The 19,314-nt window shown below is 50.3% G+C and overlaps 1 protein-coding gene across 1 annotated transcript in view; it reads right to left on the reverse strand.

Moving 5' to 3' along the window:
• Positions 1 to 286: 286 nt before the first annotated feature.
• The window catches only part of Slc6a13 (solute carrier family 6 member 13), a 38,770-nt gene continuing 19,742 nt past the window's right edge, over positions 287 to 19,314 (reverse strand). The window contains exons 3-15 of the mRNA XM_057768222.1: positions 18,919 to 19,053; positions 16,495 to 16,635; positions 13,486 to 13,570; positions 12,719 to 12,851; positions 11,735 to 11,869; positions 5,675 to 5,778; positions 4,661 to 4,785; positions 3,557 to 3,669; positions 3,126 to 3,263; positions 2,441 to 2,543; positions 2,003 to 2,103; positions 1,050 to 1,220; positions 287 to 735 (exon numbers count right to left, since the gene is read on the reverse strand). Of these exons, the coding sequence (XP_057624205.1) occupies positions 613 to 735; positions 1,050 to 1,220; positions 2,003 to 2,103; positions 2,441 to 2,543; positions 3,126 to 3,263; positions 3,557 to 3,669; positions 4,661 to 4,785; positions 5,675 to 5,778; positions 11,735 to 11,869; positions 12,719 to 12,851; positions 13,486 to 13,570; positions 16,495 to 16,635; positions 18,919 to 19,053 (1,607 nt within the window). The 3' untranslated portion in view covers positions 287 to 612. The remainder of the gene's footprint in view (positions 736 to 1,049; positions 1,221 to 2,002; positions 2,104 to 2,440; positions 2,544 to 3,125; positions 3,264 to 3,556; positions 3,670 to 4,660; positions 4,786 to 5,674; positions 5,779 to 11,734; positions 11,870 to 12,718; positions 12,852 to 13,485; positions 13,571 to 16,494; positions 16,636 to 18,918; positions 19,054 to 19,314) is intronic.

Raw genomic sequence — 19,314 nt, forward strand, 5'->3', positions numbered from 1 at the left:
GGACCACATGAGACCTTAGGAAAGCACGGAGAGAGGGGGCAGTTTTCTTCAATCCGAGTGTGTGATGGAGGACATTGGTCTAGCCTCATCATTTGTCTCCCCTGTCCCAGCATAGCAGCCATGCCTGCTGTGTGATTCAGGAAAAACTCAGTAAGGACGGAGAGTTAGCAGGAAGCAAGACCCCAGAGCCACAGTTCCACAGTGAAGGTGGGGGGTGAGGCAAGGCACAAACACAGGGCAGAAATCAGGCATACATACTGGCAGGCAGTTGTGGGAGGAAGTCGGATTTAATGGCATGAAGGAAAGAGGGCCCAGCACCCTGCCGGGCTTTCCCCTCCCCGGCCCTTGTTGGGCTTTCCAAGCTGCCTCAAAGATGTGTTACCGAAGTGGACATGTTACAATGTTTGGACCACCCTGGAAGAGGGGAGTTGAGACAGGAGGTACCCAGTTCAGAAGTTGGCTTCCAAATACCCCCTCTTGTCTTACGTCTCCCAGCACAGAGGGGGGGGTCTCCCAGCACAGAGGGGGTCTCCCAGCACAGAGGGGGGCTTCTGCCCTCTGCTCCTGGAGCTGTCCATAGCCAGGCTCACAGGCATGTCAAAAGTCTTGGCCCTAGCAGGTAGACTCCAGTTCTGTGAGCCTGAGAAGGGATGTCATAGGCGTAGCAGGAGCGGTAGGTTCTGGTTGGTTCTTCTGGGGAAGGTCTTCAGCCGGACACGTGAGCTGGCGGAGCCTCTGAAAGGACAGTGGAGACAGTTGTCGCGGTAGAGGAAAGGGCCCCTGCCGGTGTCCCTCCTTACTAATGTCTGTCTGCCTTCCCTGTCGTAAACCTGTTTCCAGCTACCAACCCCACAGTCACAGACGCAAATGTCTTGCGGTTATGCTGTGTCCCTTTCTTAGGACCCCCAAGGACTCATTCTCTGGAACCGTGGCACCCACACCAGGCTGGGGGTGCCCTTTATACGCCAGCTCCCATGAGAAAGCCACCCGCCTGCCACCCAAGACCCACTCATCCAGTGAGGTTCTATCCCTCATTGCTTTCCGCCTACCTCTCTGAGTGGGCCCTTGAGAGTCCTAAGCTTGTAGATGCTCCAGGCAGGAATGCAGATCATGGAGGACAGAGCGAGAAGCCACCCCAGGGCATCCCCCCACCATGGGTATGTGTACTTCTTGTTGTAGGTCAGGGGTGTGTATTTGATCAGGGAGAACAGGAAGGTTGCCTGGAGGGAAAACAAGCTGGTGCTGGGGCTCTGTGCCATCGGCACCCCCATTCTGTCCCACCCCCACGGCTGCCTGGTAGGGTTTGTTCTCCCAGCAGGCTGTGCTGCTGCTTATCTAGGTCAGTCAATCTCCAAACTCCACCCACATTCTACTCAAAGTCCACTCCTGGGCAGTAATTTACAGTCCATCCCCTGTCACGGCCAGGCCCTTGGGTCCCTCTCTTAGCCGGCTCTAATTAGGACCTAACTCTGTGCCATCTCCTGCACCAAGAGCCAGGCACGAGGACTACAGTCTTCCTCTACCCTCCTCGTTCATGCCGGGCACACAACAGGAGCTCCAGGAACTGCCACGTCCCAGCTCTCTGAACCATCCTAGATGGTGTGGGTGCTCACTTCTCTATAAAGTGATATAGAGCTGACACTTTTCCTGTGTGTCACTGGGAAGCATGTGTGTGACGAGCACTCTGGGGACCCACGGCTGTGCTCACAGCAGGATTCTGAGCACCTAGCATTGCATTCCAGTCCTGTCTGGGACATCAGCCTCACACTGGGCTAATGGTCAGCTCATCTGACAGCCTTGAACCTCGATTAATGCCTCTGTGGTGAGGAGAACCCTCTGTGAAGGGGAAGGAGGGATTCCTCTTCCTAACTCATCTAGTGCGAGGATGAACAAAAATCTAAGATGGTGTCCAAGGCCAAGGGAACCATGGGCCTCCATTCCGCTGCAACCACAATGCCCCTCCACCCTGCACCCTACCTTTACCCTGTGAGAATTCTGTTACCATGCACACAGCTGGGGTGAAAAAGAGCCAACAATATTTGATAAGAGGCCATGGCTTGTATCCAATCATATCCTCAACGTTGTCATAGAAGCGGCTCGCTCCTGTCAGGGGGGAGGAAGGACAGAAGATGCATTTCAGGGTGCGACGGGTTGGGATGGGGCCAAACAGGCTAGGATGGGCATGGACAAACGGTGTGCCATGGCTGCCTTTGGAGCCATGGCGGGGAGAAAGCAGCTGGCTAGGATTCATGGGCATACACACCATCAGAGAAAGGAAAGGGTTAAAGGGTTTGGGCAAGACAGGATGTGAACCCTTTAGGTGCTCTCGGTATAGTTGTGACAGACAGGAAAAGTGAGTGTGAGCAGCAGCTGTCTCCCTTGGAGAGTGCTGGCATGGAAGAGTGTGCCAGGCTCTGGGCCCAGGGCAGAAGCCACTCACCATAAACCCAAGCCACACAGAAAGACTCAAAGATGGCCACGAAGAGAAGGCACATGCCGCTGGCTGCATAGTAGTCGAAGAGTTGAAACACGTACATGCCGCCCTGCGTGGGAGATGATCATTGGGAGGACGCAGAAAGGCCCACCCCTATGGCCCCTATACCGCGCAGGACAGAGGTGGTAAGGCCCACAGATAGTAGCATAAGACAAGAGAGCTTTAAGCTCCCAAGCCCCAGAAGTCAGAAGCAATCGCTGTTTCTTAGCATTGTTTTTGGATGGAAGAGGAAAAGCATCTGAGAGTTGTTATTCTTGTCTCTGAGGCTTTCCAGAGTTAGACCCGAAAGCTCCAGACAGTGTATCAAGTCTTTTGAGGAAGGATGGCCATCACTGGATTCCTCAAGCTGACGGGTTCTGTCACCTGCCTCCCCAGTGTGACACTGACAGAGGCCACCCGTCCCAGGGAACTCCTTTCCCCTTGAGTTCATCCCTGTGGAAGCATGGGATCCCAGCAGAGAGCCGGCTTTTCCAGTGTTAGATTTCCCATCTATTCTGCCATATGTTCTGTTACCCTAGAGCCAAGTTACCCCTCAACCGCTCATTCTGTGGGGCTAAAGAGGGAGATGGTCCCTGTGGTCCTTCCCGTTTGGCTCCCAGTCGGGTCCCCATCCAGACTCCCAGCCTCTCACCTCTGTGAGCATGATCAGCCCGATGAAAAAGGAGGTGACAGACACGATAAGGATGAGGATCTCCCTTCGGTTCTTCCGACGGAACACCCTGGGATACATGTCCACCAGCGCTGTCACCAGGCTTTCTACGCACACAAACTGAATGAGAGGATAAGAGAAAGTAGGAGAAAAGGGAGCTCCCAGAGCAAGCCCCACCAGCCAGCTCCAGCTTCCTTCCGACCAGCAGCCTCCCGCTCCAGTCCCCAGAGCAGATATCCCTGTATGTGAGTGTGAGGTAACGCCACCCTGAAAGCTCCTCCAGGTCCCTAAAAAGGTATCCACCTCGCACATCCACCCAGTCCCCAACTCTTCAAGGTCTCACAGGATACAAACTCAACCATTGCCCTCCACACCCAGTCCTCCCTCAGACTCGGAGAGACCACCTCTAATACCTGGCTATCCAGTCCCAGGAGAACAACCATGAAGAAGAAACAGCAGGCCCACAATGGTGAGAAGGGCAACATCACCACAGCTCGGGGGTAGGCAATGAAAGCCAGGCCGGGGCCTATGGCAGGAGCAGAGGAACACAGCCCAGAGCCTGAGCCAGCTCCAGGCCTCTGCAACCCCAGGGCCTCCCAGGATGGGGCCATGGAATAACAGAGCTGGAAGAAACTGCCCCCAAAGTTGTTATCACTAGCACGTACTGACACAAGCCATGCAAACATCCGCTTGGTCCCCAGCGCCCCTGGCACAACCCCCTCTATTACAGCAAGAAGGGAGGCTAGAAACCCTGGCAATGAAGAAACTCGGGTCTAGCAAGGGCTCTAGATGCCCAGATCTACTGCCTCAAACCAAGGGTCTCAAGCTAAGAATGAGGTCCAGGGGCTGGCAGGCCAAACAAATCTGTGAAGCCGACCTGAAGGAAAGTAAGAGAAGATGGGAGGGGCCTGCTGCGATCTAGAGCAGGGGAAAATGGTTGCTTTGCTGTGCTGACAACCGTAGTAAAGGAAATGCTCAGGCTGGATTTGGTCTGGACCTGCAATTCACTGTGGCTACCCTGAAGACTTTTCTGTCCCAATCATGAGTGACCCAGAAGCAAAAGAGCCTACTGACACATTTACTGTCAAATAACCGCTCCCTTAAGTTATTCAAATGGCAAGAACTAATTCCCCTGCCAAAGCCTGGTTAAGCCATAGGAAGCTTCCTCTGAAAAGCCAAGGGTATTCTGTGACCTTGGACCCAGTTACCACTCTAGAACAGTCAGGGCGGTATTGGTATCAGTTTAACATAGTTTACACCTCATGGTACAAGCCAGACGCTCTACATAGCATGTACCATATACTGCTTCAATGTTCTTTATTGAAAATGTTGAGAGGTTTTTTTTTGGTTTTGGGGTTTTTTGTTTTGCTTTGTTTTGGTTTTTTGATTTGGGAACATTTATACGGACCCTACTCTGAAAATTTGAAATGCTCCAAAATCAGGAACTTTTTTCAGCATTAACTCCAAATCCTGGTTGCCAAGGGTGAACCTGTCTTCAACCTCCCCAGGACACTCACCTGACTCAGCAACCTCAGAGATGGGCACGCCCTGCTCCTGAGACATGAAGCCCAGGATGGAGAAGATAGCAAACCCGGCCACAAAGCTGGTGCTGCTGTTGAGGACGCAAAGGGCGATACAGTCCCTGTGGGGTGCCGGTGGCAGAAGGAGGTTAGGTCAGGAGAGAACTCCCAAAAGCCTGGGTTTTCTGTCCAGGAGCTAACAGAAACCCCGGGGAATACAGTCTCTCCCACAGCTGCAGAGGTCAAGGGTGGGGCTCCCTGGCAGAATTCAGACTGGTCAAGGGCATCCCTCCTCCAGCCCTTTAACCCCGGACTAGCTAGCTCATACGTGAAATAAACCATGGTGGTCCTGAAAGAATGATATCACGTGGAAGAAAAACACTAAACATTCCGGCCGCTCCATCACCTCCGCCCTGACACACTGCTCCTACATCTGGGGACACGGCCACTCTGATATGAGCCCATGGGCTCCGGACATAGATAATAGCAAATAACAAAGAATTCTTAGACATCCCAATTTGATCTTGAGATGCACAATAGAAATTTTGGCAATATTTCAGATAATATTAAGACTGGCTGAAAAAAAAAAAAAAAAAAAGACTGGCTGAAACTCTTGAGTATGAACCAGGTCAGCATAAGACAGAGATCATACAGCAAGGACTGTCAGGGAAGCAGGCTCAGATAGTGAAGTGAGAATGTGTAAGGACACATTTGCCAGGTAGAGTCACCAAGACCGGGTCATCATTGTGCGACATCAGTAGTTACTATTCTTGCTGGCATAGTGCTCTTGAACCTGTGAGCCTCTTAATCCAGGGAAGGTTGTGCGCCTGACAGGGTCTTCCAGCCAATCACAGCTATCCTACCCTCTGAAAAGCAATCCTTTGCCCAGCTACTGCCAACTTCTGTGACTTTTCCGTGGCCTTGGGGTACCAAGGTAGGATGCAGATGGGCCAGGGGCATGAGCTAGTGCAGTCCATCCTAACCTGGGTTGCCAAGAGATGAGAGAGTCACCTGTAGCAGTTGTTGTGGTACTTGTTGTAGCTGCCCAGGGCTGTCAGGCACCCCAGGCAGATGGCAAAGGAGAAGAAGATCTGGGTGCCTGCATCCATCCACACCTACACGAGGGAAAGGAGGAAGCTGAATGGTACGGAAGCCCATGGGAGTCATGCCCACGTGAGCATGAGGGCATGCTCCAGGCTCTGCCAGCCGTGGTAGCAGACCTCTTCCCACTGCTCACATACTGGCTCTTCATCTTGGGCCCCTAAATGGAGTTTCTTGGGGATGTCACAGGATGGAACAGATTTTGGGCATTCAAAGAAGACTAGCAGAGGCATGGCGGGGAAGATTCGAGGATGCTCCTGATCTAGAGCTTGGTATCAGGTATTCAACCATGAGTACAAAGCCCTTGGCTCTGCCCCGTGCCCTCCTATCTCAGGTCTCACAGCAGTGTGACCAGTGGTGAAGGCATTTCTAGGGCCATGGGTCCATAATATCAAAACCACTTCAAGTCTGTGGCTTTGTTCCCCAATCCTTTATGTCTTAAAAGTGAAGAGAATAGTCCTCCACTCATGAGCATCCAGAGGATGAAGTGGAAAGCAAAAAAAATCCCATCTAAACCTCAGTGTGGCTGTCACTGTTATCTCAGCTGGCTGACCCAGCCTTGCGTGTTGTGGTTTTGATCGTACAGCTAGAATAATATCTCATCAAGTCTCAGGGCTAAGCCATTCTTCAGGGTTGCAGGAGGTAGGCTCCAGAGGTCATAACCTTCTTACCTCCCCTCATTTCCTTCCGCAGATAACACCCTCCAGTGCCCCTGCTGGCCCCACAGCTCCCCAGTCCCTTCCTGCCCCTCCCTAATTCCTTAATCATAGTCACCACCCTCGGGCTCCCTGTTCTACACTCACCCCACCCCACCCCCACTTGCTCAAATGCCTACTCAAATGCCAATCTTCCTCTCCACGATGGGCATCTAGGGGACCCAAGGGCAGCTAGCTGACCACCTAGAATCACGTCTCCTCCTCAGCCAATATCCACGGTTGAGACCCTGAGCCTCGCAGGCTGGAGGAGAACCCAGAACTTTTCCAAGCTCCCTGGTGATACTAACAGTGAATTACGGGATCACTCACTGACAGAGTCCCTGAGAAAAGGCCTCAGATGCAGGCCAGTTACCCCTCCTCTTATGGTAGTTCTGTCCCTACAGACATAGGGACCAAAGAGAGAGATGGCAGAGAAGGGGAGAATGTCTGTAGCCTTCTGTCCTCTCTGCTCACTGAGCACTTCCCCCAGAAAAAAGCCAGCTGCAGTGCAAGCTTAGTCGAGGTTGGGGGAAGGGCTAGAAGTCACCAGACAACAGCACAGGGGTAGAAGGCATTAGATAACCATGAGGGGAGATTGCCAGATTGCCATGGGGAAAAGTAGTGGGAGTGACCCCCCCCTTTTTTTTTTGAAGCAGCTGGGCAAGCAGAGGGCGGTGCTAAGGGGACGACAAGGACATGATAGTGATGCCACCCAAGCGACTTTTCCTTCAAGACGTTCCAGCTCCCCTCCTAAAAGTGTCTTGATCATCTTATGGAACACAGTGACCTCCCATGCTGTTCTGTTCTAGAGTTCCTGACCCCTGAGCCACTTAACCAGCAGGACATTGAAGCAAGGAACACCAAGTCTGGACAGAGAGGGTGTCCCTGGGCTGGAGGTGAAAGGGCTGAGTTCATGGCACAATTGTCATGATGTCAGCTGCTTTCTCCCAAATAGGACATCCAGGCCTTAGCTGTACAGCCTGAAAGCCTTGCTAGCCTTGAACCTTTGTCCCGCCTCTTAGTGTGTTGGCCCTGTGTTAAAAGGACACCCCCTGTAGCCCCTAGGCAGGTGGTGGCCCCATCCTGTGACCATGCGTATTTGTGAACTTGGATTGGGGAAGAAGTCTTAAGAGAAACGATGACTTGGCTGCTTGCCTCCCCTGGCGGGAGTTGGGGACAGGAGAGCAGAATGGGCCATGGCAGGAGAGAGGTCACTGAGAACAGAGAAACTGCCACCCAGGAGGGTGAGAGTTCAAAGCTCAAGGGTCAGATGCGGCCTTTGACGAAAGGCCTCTGGCTGTGAACTTGGCAGAGCTCCGTGCAGCTGCAGCTCATCACGCCTGCTGGGTTAGGGGAATGGAACAGGATGGGGTGGTGGGGGAGGCTTCAGGAACACACAGCAAGCTGTGCTGTTTCCCACCGCAGGCGACCCACTGCCTCATCATTCCATGCCCCCTGGGTTTCAGAACAGAACTCTGATGTGTCTAATGCTGGGCCAGGAGATTGACCCAGAAAAAAAAAACGTATGAAAAACACTTGGTGGAGTGTGGGCAAAAAGAGGCCTTTGGGGGAGAGAGGAAGACAGCAGATCCAGGAATGGTGTCTTCAAACTCTGTATTTGTGGATGAATGCCTGCTATTCTTAGAAGGGCAGTGGCTGTCAATGGTCAAATGTCAAACAGTCATGGTCAAACAGACCTAGGCTCCAGCCCCACTTCTACCCATTACTGGTGCTTGATTTAACCTCTCTGAACTGTACTGTTCTCATTTTTAAAAAAAATCAGTCCAATAACAAGTACATAAATAAATATTAATAATCCTCTACCCTAAAGTAATAAAAAAAAAGTTGTCCTTAGAAACTCAAATAATCTATAAGCTTTCAGATGGTCATGATGGCACATGCCTTGTAATGCTAGGATTTGAGAAGTGGAGACAGAAGGATTAAGAATTCAAGGGCATCCCAAGCTACAAAGCAAGTCCCAGGCCAGCCCTGGGCTTTGTGAATCCTTGTTTAATTGAGTACTCAGGACCAAATCTACCCCTCTCATCTACTAGCTTCTGCTTCTCAACGAGTCTTCAATTTCTAAGTTTTCACATCTCCGTCTATAGAATGATGCCAACACCTGACTTGGGATGCATTTGGTGATTAGAACAATTCACCCATGCCAGGCCCTGAGCCTCGTGCCTGACCAGAGATAAGCAATTGTGAGCAGCTCTTTTTTCAGCTCCCAATAGACAACACCAAAATTAAGACCTAGTTTCAGTGGGCAGCGGTGGTGCCCGCCTTTAATCCCAGGGCTTGGGTGGCAGAGGCAGGCTGAGCTCTGTGAGTTCAAGGTCCGATGAGCGAGTTCCAGGACAGCCAGGGCAACACAGAGAAACTCTGTCTCAAAAAACAAAAACAAACAAAATAAAGAATTAGTTTTGATCACAGTGAAACACCCTACTTCGTGAGACTTGCAACATGTAGGGGTTTTACAGTTTTCACAGGGCTCTTCAGACAATCTGCCGCCACTCCCCCCCCCCCCCCCCCCCCGCTCCCTACCCTTACTCATCAGCTGAAGCTCAGCTCAGTAGAACAAGAGGTGGTGATGAGGGACAGGCGCATGGTGTGAGAAAGGCAGGTGCTGTGTTCCTAAGAGCCAGTTCTCAGCAGGAGCCCTGGAGCCTGGGAAAGGCAGGAACCCGGCCAGCTCACAGCAAGCCTGGCAGAGGGGAGGAAATGAGAGAGGAACCCAGCAGTCTCCCCTGGCTCCCCGCCTCTGCTCGTGGCGGGAGAGATGCCTTTAGTCTTTGTGTTACCTAGCAGGGATTCTGTACCTTTCTCAAGTGCCAGGCAAACACCAGTTGGGATTATCACACTCCCCAAGGAGTGCCAACTACATTCAATTAGGACCTAGCAGGATATCCCCCCCTACCTTCAACATGGGACTACAACCCTGCTGCCCTTGAACCTGCTCCCTGCCCACAGCCACAAAGCCTACGGAACAGGCACATTCCCTGCGCAGCCTACAGTTGCCTGGGGATTGGACGGATGGCAGCAGGAGCTCGGGGTCCAGTAAGCCTTTCTCTCTGAGGAAGACACAACTTCATTAAACCCCGGAGCTGAAGCTTGCCTGGCTTCATGCTCATGACTTCTGGGAACTATGTACCACACACTGCTCCTAGCATGGGCCTGGCACAGAATGCAGCCCGGTACAGTTTGCAGTGAGAAAATTGCAGAAGAAGCCAGGGTGAACAGACACCTTGCCTCCTTGCCTTCCAGAAGAGTCTGTAGGGTTGTCATCATCCAGACCTGTTTCCAGCTGCAGATGCGGAGACAGACAGTCTTAAAACCCTGGGGTTGAGAGCTGGCCTGGCACGCATGACACCCTGCAGTCATGTCCAATACCACAAAACTTTAAGAGCCTCTAGACCTGTCTCTCCACCTCTAAAGGCAAACTGTCTCATTAATATGATCTGAGGTCTAGCTGAAATAAGACATGGAAACCTCTTAATAGTGCCAGGGGCATGTCAGTTTCCGGCTACAAATGACGGATTAGTACAAAGCTCCTTCGGTCTTTCAGATTACCTGTTGTTCTAGAACCCCGAGGGCCCCTTCTGCAAGCTGGTTCCAAGCCTGCCTTTACCTAGCCTGCCAGTGCTGCTGCCCGAGAGCAGCCCGCTTACTATACACTGTCCATCACAACCCTCTGGTTCCAGGGAAGGACAAAAGGCTTCCAAATCACAGAACAGAAACACCACTTAAATACTGCATACGCCTGGGCCCACGGTCCTCCTCTCTGTGTGGTAAAACAGCTTTACTGGCCAAGCTCCAGAATCCCGGAAGCTTCAACAACATCTGGTCCTATAACTTAGTTCCATAGCCTGACCAAGTCCCAGTGCCCTCATGTGACTGTTTGATAGTAGCCTGTATCTCTGTGGTTTGTGAGAACCCAGAGAGGAGAAGGCCAGGCTCACAGCCCTCAGGAAGACTCAAGACCAAGGCTGCTTTGTGAGGAGATTCTGGCTGGGGCTGGCCTGGCTGCTGGGAGCCAGGCTACCCAGAGAAGACTTGTAATTCCCCCAGATGAAGTTGAAGACTTGCGAAGGGCTCAGCTTTTGATCAACCCCAATTCCGTCCAAAGGAGAACTATTGTTTCAGGCCAGCGGGGACTTGGGAGCCCTGTGAGCATTCCTCGCCTTTCTAACTTCCAACAACTTCACAGATAGGGCTTATGCCATGCAAGGCCTCCAACAGTCCTTTAGTTGTGGGGACCACTTGTCCTCAAGTCCCATGGGGGTCCTTGCATTGATATAGAATCCCTCAAAACCAAGAGGAACATTGCTGACCTAGACACACTCTTCCCTCTGAGTCCAGGCAGCAGCCTTCACATCCCTGCTGCTTGACCGGCCTTCAAAATGGCTGCCAAGAGGATACCTGTCAGAAGCAGGCATTCACAATAGGGCCACCTCGTACTCCCTCACTGTAAAGCAACACAACCCTCCAGTGCATCCCCCCCAGACACAGAGAAGCTGTAGGCAGTGGAGTGAAAGAGCATGGACACCTCAAAGGGAGGCCTAAGGAAAGGAGACAACTGGCAGGAAATTTGACACCAGCCCAGCTGCTGTAGGGGGAGCAGGAAGCAGAGACTAGAGAGTCAGCTCACTTGGCCAGAGAGAGGGCATCATAGGGCAGAGGGTGGCAGGCTGAGGTGGCGAGAGGGGGGCAGCCTGCCAGTAACAGTGCTGAGTGGTATTTGTAGTTCCTAAGGACGATTGCCAGGGTCCCAAGTCCTCTGGGCAGCTGTAGAGCAAGAACGAACAGTGGCAGGCATCGTATGACCACAAGCAATTGCTGGCCCACATCTGCAGAAGGGAGCACGCCCACTCCTGCCATGCTAACCACCGTCATCTGAGGTACTCCATGTGGACACACATCTGCAGAAGGGAGCACTCCCAGTCCCGCCATGCTAACCACCGTCATCTGAGGTACTCCATGTGGACACACATCTGCAGAAGGGAGCACTCCCAGTCCCGCCATGCTAACCACCGTCATCTGAGGTACTCCATGTGGACACACATCTGCAGAAGGGAGCATGCCCACTCCTGCCATGCTAACCACCGTCATCTGAGGTACTCCATGTGGACACACATCTGCAGAAGGGAGCACTCCCAGTCCCGCCATGCTAACCACTGTCATCACAGATACTTGGGGGACCATCTGGGAGCTGAGGTACTCAGTATAGCTCAAGTACCCCCCAAAGCCATGTGGTGGCCCTGTAGTTGCTTCTCACCTGGGGGTCCCACAGACGTGTGATGTTGGGGTACAGGTAAAACTGAATTCCTTGGGCTGCCCCAGGCAGGGTCACTCCTCGGATCAAAAGGACCGCGAGCATGAGGTAAGGGAATGTGGCCGTGAAGTACACCACCTGGCCAAGGCAGAGGAGAAGCAAGAACGGAGTAAGTTAAGTGCCCTGGACTAGAGCGCACTGGAACTCCCTAATAGGGTGAAGGGGTCTGATATAGGAGCTCCCAGCCCACAGCCAAGGCCAAGGGAGTTTCCCCTCCTGTTCCCCCCTCAGCCTCGCAGCTGTTCAGTCCTGTCTCTCCAAACCTTGGACCACAGCTCCCCTCTTCTTCCCTTCAGCTCCACCCTTCTTGCCATTCAGTATTTGTGGAGTGGCTGTGTGAACACAAGCCTTGCCCACACAAGTGCTCAGACAGCACCGGGGTCTGGCATGCATATGTCTGTGTCATGTGATCCCTACTGGTGGTGGAGGGGGTCAGATTAGGAAGGAAGACTTATGAGAGGCCTCCAGGGCGGGGATCCAGAAGAGCTCAGGATGCAAGCGCATGCTTGCGTGCATGCCCTTGTGCATGCACACACACACCCTCTCCACTTCGGCCTCTAGGGCAAAGAACGGGCCAAAATCTTTGAATTGGCTGAGAATCATCTGAGGTGTGTGGTCTAACAGCATTCTCTGTGCACTGAACTCTTATGAAACAGGGACCCGTGGCTCTGTTAGATTTGCAAGGTGCTCACACCCACTGTAGATTCCTAACTGGAGTTTCTCTGGTGCTGCCCCTCCTCCCTCTCTCCTTCCATTCATCCCCCAGGAGTACACGGGTGAAACCCATTAGAGGCACAGATCAAGGAAACCACATAAATTGCTATTGTCATTCCCCCCTGTCTTGACTAGGTTAAACCAAGAGTGAGAGTCCCTACGGAAGGCAGGCTGTCCTGGGATGGGAGGGAGAAGGAACTTGCCAGCACAGACCTTGCCCGTGGACTTGACCCCCTTCCAGATGCAGAAGTAGCAGATGATCCAGGCGAGCAGGAGGCACAGGACCAGTTCCCAGCGCAGGGACCCCAGGTGCTGGATGCCATCTGAGAGCTTCAGGACTCGCCTCCTAAGAGAGAAGGTGTACCCTGGCCTTTTGCTTGGATTTCCTTCCTTCTTTCTTCTCCCTCCCTTCTGTGTTATTGTTTTTTATTGATTTTGTGGGGTTTTCTTTTCTGTATAGGGGATAGAACCCAGGGTCATAAGCATGCTAGGCAACCACCCAGCCCTGAGGGTACATGTGTGGGCAGGAGAGAGACACCTCCAAGCTCCTGTCTAAAGGCCTGTGGTGCTCTCTTTTGCACAGAGATGGAGACAGACCTAAAGTGTGGCGAACACCCACTGTACTCAGTTCAGTTTTCTTGGGAGGTTCACTGAGCCTGGGGGAAGGGAAGTAGCATAAACTTTCTCATCCATCTGAGAATGCTTGATGTCAGGGATCAAGACTTGGGTGAATGACATTCAGGGTACGGTCTGGATGAGGTGCAGTACCTTCAACCAAGGGGAGGGCGGTTAGTATAGGTACACAGATATGACACTCCCTAACGTGAGAATTACAAAGTCCGTCTAAGAACAATCCTGCATTAACCATAGTAAAGATACTACAGAGCTAAGACACATAGGTGCTGCCCAGGGAAGTCCCCAACCCAGGGCCCTCTTTCGAATGCAGAGCCACATCCCAAAGGAAGAGAGGTCTCACTTACTCCCAGAACTCGATGACAGGGGAGGTGGCATTCTCAGACGTCACATTCAGGGAGCCATTGGTCTTCTGGAACTCCACACAATTTTCTACCCATGAACCCCAGGGAGGAAGGAGGAAGTTCATCAGCCAACATTGGGCATGACCAAAGATAACAGCATCAGAGTAAGGTGGCCAGAAGGCTCTAGGCTAGAGTCCTGCGAGCCCCACATTCTCCTACATAGCAGCCTTCCACGAGGCAACCTCACTTCTCACACACTCCCACTGTGGACTGCCCACTGCTTGTCTACGGAGTCTCATTAAAGTGTGGCCAACAGCACTTGGGGAAAGTCTCTGTGTGCCAGGTGATTCGAAATATAAGCCATCCCTGGGGAACTGTCCCAGGCAGAGCCACAGCCTTGGAGGAGTGGTAAGAACACCTTAGAAGAAAGTCACACAGGAAAGCAGCCAAGAACACAGTCGCAAAAACAAGGTCAGAGAACGTTGGCTTGATTCTGACTGTGCGGGTATCGACTGTGCGGGCCTGGGTGAGTGACAGTTTGATACCCACGTATCACTTTCCTGGTCTCTGGAACACAGGTACTAATATGAGGACTGGTGGATTATAGCAAATGGAAACATAAATGTGAAGCAGTGAATGGTGGCTCCTCACGACCTGCACAGCACTTTGGAATCTTACATAGTGCGGACATTCTTTTTAACGTTTTAACATCAATATAATCTTAGGGAATACAAAGGCAGATGACCCGGTGGGTAAAGTTGCTTGCTGCCAGGCCTGACAATGTATACCTCTTCTTTCTACATTCCTTTCTACGTTGTTCACAGTGTGTGTGCTGGGAGGTTTTGTGTCAATTTGACCCAAGCTAGAGTCATTAGAGAAGAGAAAGCCGCAGTTGAAAAAAAGGCCTCCACCCGTTTGAACACAATTGTCGGCTAGTTTATAGAGCAGTGGTTCTCAACCTTCCTAATGCCGCAACCCTCTAATACAGCTGCTCATGCTGTGATGACTCCAACCATAAAAATATTTTTTACTGTAATTTGACAATTGTTATGAATATAGTGTAAATATATGCAGGATATCTGAAATGCGAACGCTGAAGGGGTCACAACCCACAGGTTGAGAACCGCTGCTTAGAGTATTGTCTTAGTGACTAGTGGGGGTGGGACCGTGGGTGGTCCCATCTCTGTGTTGCTGGTTCTGGGTTCTATAAGAGAGTAGGCTGAGCAATCCAGGGGTAGCAAGCTCGTAAGCAGCACCCCTCCAAGGCCTCTGCCTCCGGGCTCCTGCCCTGCTTGAGTTCCTGTCCTGATTTCCTTCAGGGATGAACAGTAGCCAAATAAACCCTTCCCTCCCCTTTTTGGTCAAGGTGTTTCATCACAGCAGTAATAACCCTAACTGAGACAGGGTGTCTTTTGTCACCCGATGACAGCTCCAGGAGGCTCTTTGCTTTCCTGCATTGCCAGTTGCAGGGCTTAGACCAGACCCATATTCCCAGGCTCTCAGCATTTCTTGATATCTTATAAGGTAGGTAGCCAGCTTGTGCTAGGACAAAGCATCTCATTGCCTTTCCAGCTAAAAGGACAACGACATCAGTAAGCAGCAAAAAGAAAAGTGCCCAAGTAGGGCCAAGGGTCAACGTGAGGCCACCAGTTCATTTGGGAGGAGCCTATTGCAATCTTTGGGTGTGGGGAAGCATACCTCTAAGATCTGACTTTTCATTTGACAAAAGCTGGCAGAAGGCAGATGGCACCAGAGATGGGCAAGGACTTGCCTGGGAAGGGAGTGTGAGGCCCTGGGCCTCTAATTGTCACTATGAGCTAAGAAGAACAGGCAGAAGCCAAAGTAAAGAAAGTCAGTCTGAACCTGGCAAGTCAGGGATTCAAACTCCAGCTCAGAGCCAATGGCTTCTCTATATAAGAATGCATTCATCATGTCCCTGCCCCTTCATACACTCTCACAGATGAGCACTAAAAGACACTTGGACAATGATTGTGACATGTAGCAATGAGATGCCAAGTAAAGCATCGGCCAGTATGTTCTTTGTGCTGCCCAGCCACTAGGCCATCTGGCATGTAAAGTGTAAATTCCTCTGTTCTGCTCCTCCCACACCCTGGCCACATGTCAGGTGCTCAGTAACACATGGACCGCACACAGAACACCGCACACAGAACACCGCACACAGAACACATCCATTCTCAGAGGCGGGACCGTTGAGAAGTCCAAAAATACCTGCATAGCTTTGTTGTCGTCATGGCTCTCATTACATCAGATCCTCTCAATACATCAGTTCTCGCCGGGCAGTGGTGGCGCACACCTTTAATCCCAGCACTTGGGAGGCAGAGGCAGGCGAATCTCTGTGAATTCGAGGCCAGCCTGGTCTACAAGAGCTAGTTCCAGGACAGGCTCCAAAGCTACAGAGAAACCCTGTCTCAAACACACACACACACACACACACACACACACAAATCAGTTCTCTTGATCTAGGCTGCTCACGTGGTCTTACAAACACAGAAGTTAATTGCTATTACAAATTTTCTTGATAATGGACAGAACAGCTCATTTCTGAGTTGAGCACAGACAAATTATAAGTTTGAAAGACTTAAAATTGTACCAGATATGAAAAACAAATACATACGTTGATATATCAAACAGGCCATATTTCAGACAGAAGCCAATAAGTGACTGAACACAGAAAAGAACGTGGTTCTATTTGAATAGTACAAAAATAGAATATATCAAGTTTTTTTAAGTCCATGACATTTTGCTTGTGAGGCTGGTGAAATCTCACATTGAAGGGGAGTGTTGGATGGGGAAGCCAGGGCCTTACACACCAGAACTTTGTCTGCCACTGACAATACTCTTGATTGGCAGAAGTTCGTCATAATCTATTGGAGCGGATCTGAGTCCAAAATATGAACTAGAGGTTGACTGGCTGGGGTACAGCGATGATCTCACTCCTGGTTGACGTAGCCAAGCAGGAGAAGGAAGCAGGCTATTCAGCAATGATCTTACCTGTATTCCACTCATGGTTGCAACTTCCCCAGGGGAGGTCAGTGGTGAAGCTGCTGAAGAGGTAGAAGAGGGCCCAGGCCAGGACGACGATGTAGTAGACATTGAGGAGACTGACGATTATCTGTGAGGCATAGCCGATGCCTGGAGAGGGGACTGAAGCTTTGGGCCAGGATAGTGCAAACATTCTCATGCACGCACCACCCACCCCTGTGCAGGAAGGAACTTGCATGCCACTGTCAGGGCCCATAGCAAGAAATGAAAAGCCTAGCCTCCTGGCCAAAGGAGTAGACTTTCTAAGATTCAGTGGTCTCCTGGGTTGGTTCAGCACTTTCGGGTTGGTTCAGCACTTTCGTCTTCTGCTACTAAGCCTGAACGTTGATATTTTTCAGACTCTGGGATACCTTTTAAATACATAAGACTGGAGCTAGGCAGAGTGGCACATGCCTGTAATCTCAGCACTCAAGAGGCAGAGGCAGTTGAATAAAAACAAGTTCAAAGACAGCATGGTCTACCTAGTGAGACCCTTTAAAAAAAAAAAAAAACCCTAACTCTACCATGACAATAGTTCATTTCCTCAGAATTAATCTGACTTGTTTCCAAAATAAAAATATGAGTGCAGGGCTGAAGACAATGCTTGCCTTGCCAGCATGAGGACCTGAATTTGATCCCCAGAACCCACGTTTAAAAAGAAAAAAGCCAGATGTGGTGGCATGAGCTTCTGATCCCAGATCTAGGGAAGCACAGGCAGGCAAATTTTCAGGACTCCCTGGCCAGCCAGACTGGCCTGTTTGGAAAGTTCCAAGCCAGGGAAAGACTCAGTCTCAAAAAATAAAATAAAATACTAGACAGTGCCTGAGGAAGAAGACCTGAGGTTGACCTCTGACCTTCACACACACACACACATGCACACACAGAGGCACATAACAGGCACACAGCACAAAACCACAAGAGTAGAGACAGGCAGTTCACACAGGAGAAAACAAAAACTGGATGAACAACCTTTAAAATAGTTATCATCTCAATCATAACTTCTAAATTATGATATGTATGTTCAATTGATGGAAGTTTACAAACCATCCGATGATCACAGTGCAGAAAACATAAAACAAAAACCAGACCCTAAATCATGTACATTACATGGCAAAGCACTATGAGTGCCACAAAAAGGAGAAGACATAGTGAAATAGAACCCCAATTCAACTAGAAGCAACCCAGATGTTGTTTGATGAGTAAATTAGGGCTAACCAGATGCACACTGGTATCATGGAATACTACCCAACCAAGGAGAAGACAAGCATTATTATTAATATACAAAACAGCCTGGACAAGCTGCTGGATGCAGAGCAGAGCGCACTGAGGAAGAAATCCAATCACAAAATCATTCATACTGACATTAAATGACATTCTCAGGATGACAGAAATAGAAAAGAGAATAGGGTTTGCCAGAGTAGAGGCAGGGAAAGGTGCATGTGGCCACGTGGTGGAGATGGGTATGATGACGCCACACGGGGCTCTTGGTGGTGGTAGTGATGGTCAAACAAACGAACTTGTGGCAAAATTAGAATGGCACACACATAACAGGAGGTTGTAAAAAGTCCCAGAGATGTGAATAAGTTCTGGGGGTGATGCCAATGTCAGTTTTGGGGTTTGGTAATATCCTATGGTTCCTCACAGCGTCATCACTGGGGAAAACTGGATGAAGGCACACGAGACTTCCCTGTGCTATCTTTATAACTCTCTGTGAATCTATAATTATTTCAAAATAAAAGCATACATTAGAATCTAATCTATAAAAGGATAAAATGTGAAATGAAGCAGTCTAAATTTTCAAGTTATTATGTCAAAGTGGTAGACTAATTGAAGAAATACTCTTCTCATTTAAAATTTTCCTTTAAGGGGCTGGAGAGATGGCTCAGCTGTTAAGAGCACTGATTGCTCTCCCAGAGGACCTGAGTTCAATTCCCATCACCCACATGGCAGCTCACAACTGTCTGTAACTCCAATTCCAAGGGATCCAAGACCCTCACACAGACATATATGCAGGCATAACATCAATATAAAAAATAAAAATAAATGTTTTTAGTAAAATTCTCTTTTAAAATGTTTTCTAGTTGATTAAATATGTCCTATTAAAAATAAATCATTGTTACATATTTAAAACACATACAATAAAATAGCATTGTACTCCGCTCGCTCACCCATTTAATCCAAAGCCTTTGCCTCATGCATCCATTATTCCTATTCTATCTGGTGGACTACATAACTACCTCAGTCTACAGCTCACAGATAAAATGGAGGTTAATATGGAGACTTGGGTCCTGTTTCAATCTCTGGACTGCTGTTCATCGCTCAGACATCCTAAACAAGGGCTATGGATTATAAGCACCAGTTTATGCCCATGGAATGGGACACAGAGTTACTCACCCTCGAAGATGGGACAGATCTTCCTCCAAGCTGTGATGCCTCCCTGGTTGGTGTACTGGCCAAGGGCTGTCTCCAAGAAGAAGACGGGAATGCCACAGGTAAAAAGGAAGATGAGGTAGGGGATAAAGAAGGCACCTGTGCATAGAAAATGGGATGCCCGTTACCTGGCACTCTCCTCTTCACAGTCCACATCCATCACCTCTCAATACCACCCCACACTGCTGGTTAGAACCCCAGAGACAGAGAGCATACAAACTGCAGGTGATGCTGTGTTATCTTTAACCACAGCGGGGACCAAGCAGCACCAAGTTACCTGGAAGCTGTATGTCCCAAGCTTTGTCGTCACTGTACAGCTTGAATCAGTGCCTGCTGGGTTTACTCCCCACTGAGCATCAG

Source organism: Chionomys nivalis, chromosome 1 (genome assembly GCF_950005125.1).
Source record: "Chionomys nivalis chromosome 1, mChiNiv1.1, whole genome shotgun sequence".
Classification (NCBI taxonomy): Eukaryota; Metazoa; Chordata; class Mammalia; order Rodentia; family Cricetidae; genus Chionomys; species Chionomys nivalis.